Genomic DNA, 8,180 nt, shown 5'->3' on the forward strand with positions numbered 1-8,180 from the left:
TTGAGTTCAAACGTTACACTAAATATGATATTTGTTTAAATAATAAAGTTGAATACAATAATTAAATTCAACATCTTTTTGAGAATTTATTTAATTCAAGCGAACATTTACCAAAAAAATTTGTCAAAGCTGACCAACATTCATCCACCACCTGTAAATTACAACAAAATAATACAATGATAGAGACATCAAAACAATATAATTAAATCTAACATTTACACAAAAATTTCCTCAGAGTCGTCTGACACTCATCTACCACCTGTAAACTATAATAAAATAATACGATAATAGAGATATCAAAATAATATAATTAAACTTAACCTTTACACAAAAAAATTCTCAAAATAGATATATAAATATAATACAATTAAATCTAACCTTTATCTAACAAATTCGTCAAAACTGACCGACATTCATCTACCACCTGTAGATTCATCTACGGTTGTAAACTACAACAAAATAACACAATAGTGATCACAAAGCTTCAATTTTGATGAAAATAATTCTTGTCTGAGCAAAAATTTTGACCCTAAAGAATGACTTGAATGAAAATAAAGAAGATATATATAAATACACACGTTGAATTCTATTATGTTGACAAAACAGTAAAGAAGTTGAGGGTTAGGAAATTAAGCATCCACCAATCTAGACATGCAACTGAATTAAGTTAGATGCACATCAATCATATTTTTTTCAATAGGTAAACCGATTTCTTCTCTAGTTTAACGTGCATCTCAATATTCATAAAAATATTTTCTTAATAGAGTCCTATTTTAGGAGTATTTTTCTATCCTATTTTAGGAGTATTTTTGTAATTAATCAGTACAAAGAAAAATATTAATTGATTGGTCTTCCATATATTTTAGGAGTCCCATATATTTTAGGAGTCTAGTTAATATAATAAAAAATAATTAAATAATAAATTGAAGAAAATAGTGAAAAGATAATTTTGTCTAAAGAAAGTTTTTTAATGAAAGACAAAAAGTTCAAATCACGGGTCTTCACACTTTTAATATATTATAGATATAGATTATAGATATAGATTCCATATATTATTTATTAATATTAAAATAATATGAGTTCCAAATAAACTAAACTTTACTTATAGGAATTTTAGTCTTTTTTCTTTTCTTTTCTTTTCTAGATACTAAAGTTCCGTTTTTAATTTGGTTCAATTTTGTATTAAACGTTACTAATTTGAATTTTATCTTTCTTTTTCCTTTTCAATTTCGGACGTTAAAGTTGGGTTTTAAATTTGGTTCTATTTTGTCTTCTTTCTTTTTTTATTTGAATTCAAGTAATGAAATAGAAAGATCTATTTTAGAAGTATTTTTCTATTTTATTTTAGGAAAAATATTAATTAATTCTTCTTTCATATATTTTAGGAGTTTAGTTAATATAATAAAAATAATTAAATAATAAATTAAAAAAAATAGTGAAAAGACAATTTTGTAGACTTGAAGGACAAAAAGTTCAAATCAGCCCTTCACATTTTTAATATATTATAGATTATAGATATAGATATTAATAACGATTTAATTTATGATTATTTAAAATAACAGGAATTACCAAAGAAATTTGTCACTAATCTGTCACTTAATATCAATGATATTTTGTTGCTTTACAAGTTTCTCCCAACATCTCCTTGTAAATCCTTTTATTTCCTCTTTTACTACCTTTCTTATTAATTCTTCCATCCTAGCATAAGAGAAGCACAAATGTTGTTGAAGTGAAAGAAAATCAGACAACAATTACATCAGGTTCTTAACTCCAATCTTAGAAATGCCTTCAGCCAAATGTTTTTCTTACAACATTTTCAATCTCTCAAGATGGAAAACATTTGCATAGCTGTGGACCTTGAATAAAGGTTCTCTCTTAGTACAACTACAAGGATGAAATATTATGAAATAAGTGACAAACATTGTGGAACCTGATTGAGTTTTACTAGGTAATCTAGATAAAGAAAGATTGTATTTTAGTCCATTGATCAACTAAGTTGTTCAGCTTGGTAGCGGCTATTTTCATCATGTGTTTCTCTTTGGTGGTACTAGCTGTTTTCTCTTCTGCCAAAGAAACCAAGTGTCTGGTCTGCTTGGATTTTTCATTCCTTTGTTCACCTATCCCCGCCTTCTCTTTCTGCACTGCTTCCAATTGTGCCATCAGCTGCTGTTCCTTTCTTTCGAGTTCTTCGTATCTGACATTAAGACTTTTCATCTTTCACTGATGTCTCCGCCAAATCTCTAATTTTCTCCGTTTCAGCTAAGGACTTTTGACTGCACCCTTGGGATTGAGAATACCGTCTCCAGCTATGCACGAGTGCCTGAAAATCGACTGAGAGTTCAAGTATTTGTTCGGCTTGTTCTTCAGAGAACAAAGAGAGGTTGTCTGCTAGGATGGGCAATGCTTTAGTCATGGAAGTTTCGTTTTCAGGGTCGATTAGATCTTCCAGAGTTAAGACGATCAAATTGTTGAAAAGCAGCTTTGTGTTCTTTGCGGTGTTCTCATTGCAGGAAAATGAGTTGAATGGCCGAGTTGATACTGATTCAAGCAAAGGTTGAACCTCCATACGAGTAGAATCCACAATGGCATGATCCTGATGACAAGTAGAGCTTAACGTATACATCAACTATCCTTGAAGCATAACCGGAAAGATGGTTATATAAAAGAAACTTGTCTGGAACTGCTAATTCTCGGTTTCAAGAAAACTATAGTACTATAATTTGTACTCCGTAAGCTTACCTGAATTGGCTCTGAAACATTTCTGGAATCGCATGATGACGAGTCTTCAACAGAGAGATCACTAGTCATCTCTATTTGTCTTGCAATACGTTCCCCCTGTTGGCCAGGTGCAGAAGAAATTAATTGTGTAGCATCTTCAGCTGGCATTCTTTCTTGAGGTAACCGAGATAGTATAGTGGGAACATCAGGGATGAGACTAGCACAGGCAGGCCCAAATTCCTGTGGTATGTACACGAGTTCTTGATTGGATGAGTCTTCCACTTGAATCATAATGTTTTCCCTGTCACACTGTCTGTTAGACCCTCAGTCTAAGGCTTGATGGCTTACAAGGCCATGTCAAGGTGCGCATCGGCCTTGACATGTGCCAAAGACAAGCAATGTGTTAGACCAAGGTATGCTAGAGTGATGGCAAGGCTGCCTTGGACACTTGAGACAACGACAGGCGCATGGCACCTGCGAGGGCATGCGTGCAGCAGTAATATGGCATGGCACTGGCATGACATCGACACTGGCGAAGCGCAGGTGTTGGCATGGCACAGGCATGGAAGCAGACTTGGACGCAGGCATGATCGAGGCGGAGTCGCAGCATAGGCATTGGCGTGGCCTAAGCTGTGACATGGCTAAGACAGCTTCATGGAGCAAGCAATGGCATGGCGCAGGCACAGGCACAGGCGCAAACATGACATTGGCAAGACATGATGCTGGCAAGGCGAGGCATGGCTGAGATGCTTGACAAGGCAAAGACGGAAGGACTAAGTGCTGAGAAGCTGAAAATGACTAAGTGTGTTAGCATTAGCAAAATTAACTAAAAGGGCAAAGCTGCCCATGTACTAATCACATGGGGTAGTTATTGTGTATGAATTTTGAATGTTGTAACCTGTGTATTTTCAGATAGTGTTTAGATCAGTTTTGTTATGTCATGTGAGGAGCATGCAGCCTTGTCCAATGACAGGCTGCCATGTGTCCTAAGTTGCAACTGTTGTAACTGCTTGTGCAGTATTTAAATGTGTTGCAGGAAATTGTAAAGGCATCCAGAAAACAGTGTGTGTTGAGTGTATGCCTTTGACAATTTCATGTGACACTTCCTTTTCAATTCTGAGAGAAATATAAAGGTTTGGAACGTGGTTCCTGTAAATGATTGAGTGTTTTACGTTTCTGCATTTGTGTCTAATTGTTTAGACTGCGCATTGTGTGTGTTGTGGCTGAAGTTGTGTTGTGTGTGCGCGACTGCCAAGCAACGGTGTTGCGAAAAATAGAACGCCCCTGTCGCACTGTCTTCATTCTTTTCTAGCAGATTGCCATTTGATTTTTCATCATTTACTGATAAATTCGAACTCTGTGATTTCTGCTGATTGGATTTGACTGAAAAGGTAGATGCCAATGCAGTTAGGCCTTTGGTTATATGCAGCCTTTCTCTCTTTATTTTGGAAGACGGCCACCGGGAGATTCCACGTTCCCGACAAATTCGCTTAAATGTGGAGATACTAACTGTAAAAACAAGATGTCAAAATAAGATAACCACTCTTTACTACCACCTCTTGAAGAGAAAACACAAGAAAAAAAGCTTATTCTGAAGTTCCAACAGGAAGCTTACCATTAAGGCTTTCTGCAGCCTCTTCACGTTTCTTTCCAAACTGCTCTTTAAGATCCTCTAAACTAACTGAATCACCAATTCTCCAAGTCTTTTTGTATTTCTTGTTCATTTTCTGCTTGTTGCATAATTCGAAGATGGTAACGTCCTGACCTGAAGGGCCAGTATCAACTTTCCTCTTCAGGTTTACATGTTCTGTGATGGATCGTTGTTGAAATGAAACGGGCAGTGCACAATCTCCCCGACTTTGTACAATATGAAGTGGAGACTCTTCTGCTGGAGATTTTGCATCTAACTGCATACACTGCGATTTGTTTACAGTAGTTCAGTTAATCACTCTTTCAGTAAACAGTTAATCAATGTAACAAAAGTCTTTTAATGCTCAAAGTTCATCAGTAGGAGTCCAGATTGAACCATGACATCCATATCTGAAATCTGATAATAGAATTGCAGTTTATATCTCTCAAGATTACAATATATTTGCAAGGACCTAACTACATAAACTGATATCCAATACTTTTTGACAGAATAAGGTATTAAGATCAGTCACATTAATATACACAATGGACGATCCCAATAAATCAAATTGAAGAAAATTAATGTAACAAGCTAGATGGAGTTTTATATAATACCTGGAATTTCGGGCTTTCATCTACTATTTGCACTGGTTTGCAGCAGACAGGATTTTCAGATTTTGTCTCCATACTCAGTATTGACAGAGACACCTTGGAGCAAAAATTCATATTGGCAATAGCGTAAGCAATTATACTAAACAACAACGGAAATGATCATACACGAATATCCATGCTAATAAGCATATTCCAGAAATAGACAGGAATATGAGGCAACTGCATACCTGACTCGTACCACCAGTATATGCCTTTTCTTCAAACCTCACATCAAGGATATTTTTTCTCCTTCTCCTTCTATATAACGCCACACATGTCCTCCAGCTATAAGAGAAGCACAAATGTTGTTGAAGTGAAAGAAAATCAGATAACAATTACATCAGGTTCTTAACTCCAATCTTAGAAATGAAAACATTCTTAGAGTGACCAATGTAGGCCAAGATTTATTAACTAGAACAGCAGAAAGGATTTCATGTTTCTATTATCTTTTCGAAGGATGTATTCTGATATTTCAGAGGAAAAATCCAAATGTAGATCTTTTACTTGTTTATTCCCCTTTGAATGAGAGAAAATCTATCTGGTGACAATTCAAACAAGCATGAGTAGTCCTAAAAACTATGAGAAAAATTAAACATTGTGGGTGTGTTTGATATGGAGAAAAAACATTTTCCCATGTTTGGCTTGTCAAAATATTTTCTTTAGGAAGATAAGCTCGTTAAAAATGAAGAAAATGATTTCCCTAATGGAAGTAGGGAAAACAAGTTCCATATGTAACTTCCAAAATCTCTTGACCATTTCACCCTCCTCCATCCAGGGGCGGAGCTACATACAAGGTAGGGAGTTCATCTGAACACCTTTCGATGGGAACCCCCACTCCCCACCCCATCCCACATAATGTTTTTCTAGTTTATATATAAATGCTCGTGAGATATTATTGTTTTACTTACTTACCAGACACTAGGAAAACATTTTACTTCATACCAAACACTCCCTGTATCTCAAAACGGTCAATCCAACAAGGCATAAGACATCAGGATAAATTGCTGATATTCATAAACTAGGAAATCACAAATGTAAAGCACTCACGCTTTCCTGAAAGCTTCATATGCTAGCCTACCAAAATGAGCTTTAAATTCTGCCCTTTTCATTCTTGCTGTCAAATTTCAATCAAATTTCTATGATCAGTACAAAAAGGTATTTGCATCTTTATTTCTCTGATCAATCAAATTTCTCTCATGACTTTCCACGTGACATATTTAAGACCACAAGATTAAATAATATTTTGGTACATCTGAGATATTACAAAAGTCACACAAGATACAAAAGTCATTCTTTTTTTTTACTTTCTTAAACCTTGAGCCAAGTCAAAATAAGGCAGCCGGTGGGCTAAAGCTCCTGATATGCATGGGATATTATTGTAAGCAGCCTTACCTTGCATTTCTACACGAGGCCAAACAAATTGAAAGGGAGGGAGTAACATAAACATGTATAATCTATGCATATCGGATAGAAACTGAACAATGAATCCACTATTTGTGTAAACTGTAAAGATCTTTAAAATAAATCCCCTAGTGAGAATTCATAACTCAACTGCCCCCCCCCCCCCCCCCCGCCAACACACACACACACACTTTTCAAAATTTGGAAAACATACTTCCCTACGATCTTAAAAATCAATTTTACAGGTGAAACAAACACAATCACAGATTAAAAAAAGAAGCAGGCTTGTGCACTAAAGCTCCCGCTATACACAGGATCCGAAATGACAGACAATATATGGATCAAATTTAAAGGGTAAAAAGAGCTACTAACCAGATTCTTGACGAGGAGGAGGAGGAGGACTCCAAGAGTGATTCCAGAGAGTGAAGTCCTCCATAGGGTAAGGAGGAAGTAAAGAATAATCAAAATAGAGCATATCATCAGGCTCCATACCTGCTGAATTTGCCAACAAGTTGAATCAGGTGAACTTATCGAAAGATTAACAACCTTGATACTACTAATTTCCAACTCCATTTCACCCAACTCAACTTCTACATGTTGCTCCAACATCTTAATTAATTACTACTACTAGTCACTAACTTAACCAAAACAAAAAGATTAAGCTAAGAATAAAAAATTTATATTGTTATATCATATATTTATACACGCCCCCACGTCCCCATGACTGTGTAAAGAATTTTCAAAGGAGAAGACAGTTAAATTTCATGTGGGGTCTGATACTTTACATAGGGGACAGGAAGGGCCAGATGGTTCAATTTCATTAAGCTACTGTTTCAATATAAATTTTTAAATGTTTTGACAAGTGATTTTTAGGTGAAGTTTTACAATGTATTGGTCATAGTAATATTTAGAAAATATATTTTACTTTTAAAAATTTTCAAAATACGAATTTTGGCTCTTTAGATTATTTGTCAAAAATATTTAACATATAACGATAAATTATATGATCAAATATTATTCGTCAATTTTTTTTTTCAAAAACTACTTTGAACAATCTATTGTTAAACCAGTCCTAAGTCATTCTTCCTTTTCCTTTCTTCTTCACTTGATCTTTTCCACATGTTTTATATTGCTTTACGGTATATATATCCTCAAACTTGTTTGAAAAATTCACTTAAACCCCTCAACTAAGGCTTGTACCTATCAAACTCCTACAACCTCCGAATTCTGAACCAATTGAGTATTTTTTTTCCTATCAGCTATAAGCTAAAGTGTGTGTTGCACACAAGCATTGATGTGGCAAAAACAGCAAATTAAAAGGTGACACTTGGCATTAAGGATCCAAATTATTAAAAAATAATTATAAAATTATTTAAAAAATAAAAAATTGATTAATAAAAAGAAATTATAAAATTTTAAATAAAACAAAATAATTATTTAAATAATAAAAATAAAATTTTAAAATTTCAAAAAAATGAAAATAAAAAATGACATTGAGGATCCAAATTATTAAAAAATAGTTCTAAAATTATTTAAAAAATAAAAATAAAAAAATAATTATTAAAAATAAATTATAATTTTTTAAAAAAAATAAAAATAAAAAATTGATCCCCCACCTTTCCCCAGAGTTCATCTTCTCCCCCCGACGTTCCTCTTCTTCTCCATTAAAGTGAACTTTGCTTCTCCGTGAACCTCGAAAACATACGGACAAAATTTTTGTTTAAATCTACTTCAAGAATGCAAAAGAGGGTCTAGAAAAAAGTCATCTTTATTAAAAAATT

At 34.2% G+C, this 8,180-nt stretch overlaps 1 protein-coding gene across 1 annotated transcript; it reads right to left on the bottom strand.

The window, feature by feature from the left end:
* Positions 1-1,751: 1,751 nt before the first annotated feature.
* On the bottom strand, positions 1,752-7,128 carry LOC107853542. Its single transcript, XM_047408974.1, has 8 exons — positions 6,772-7,128; positions 6,046-6,112; positions 5,187-5,283; positions 4,963-5,055; positions 4,334-4,634; positions 3,891-4,227; positions 2,740-3,506; positions 1,752-2,593 (listed from the first exon to the last, which is right to left on the bottom strand). The coding sequence occupies exons 1-7, from the start codon at positions 6,887-6,889 to the stop codon at positions 3,371-3,373; spliced, it is 1,149 nt and encodes a 382-aa protein (XP_047264930.1). The 5' UTR covers positions 6,890-7,128; the 3' UTR covers positions 1,752-2,593; positions 2,740-3,370.
* Between the last annotated feature and the right edge of the window lie 1,052 nt (positions 7,129-8,180).

The sequence above is a fragment of the Capsicum annuum genome, chromosome 3, assembly GCF_002878395.1.
Source record: "Capsicum annuum cultivar UCD-10X-F1 chromosome 3, UCD10Xv1.1, whole genome shotgun sequence".
NCBI lineage: Eukaryota > Viridiplantae > Streptophyta > Magnoliopsida > Solanales > Solanaceae > Capsicum > Capsicum annuum.

What these genes read in the sequence shown, in the direction of transcription:
- LOC107853542 (XM_047408974.1), bottom strand. Translation starts at nt 6,889, where the DNA reads ATGGAGCCTGATGATATGCTCTATTTTGATTATTCTTTACTTCCTCCT. An exon ending in TCCTCCTCGTCAAGAATCTG is followed by an intron (nt 6,113 to 6,771) that starts GTTAGTAGCTCT and finishes GAAATTTGACAG; the next exon opens with CAAGAATGAAAAGGGCAGAA. An exon ending in GGCTGCAGAAAGCCTTAATG is followed by an intron (nt 4,228 to 4,333) that starts GTAAGCTTCCTG and finishes TTGTTTTTACAG; the next exon opens with TTAGTATCTCCACATTTAAG.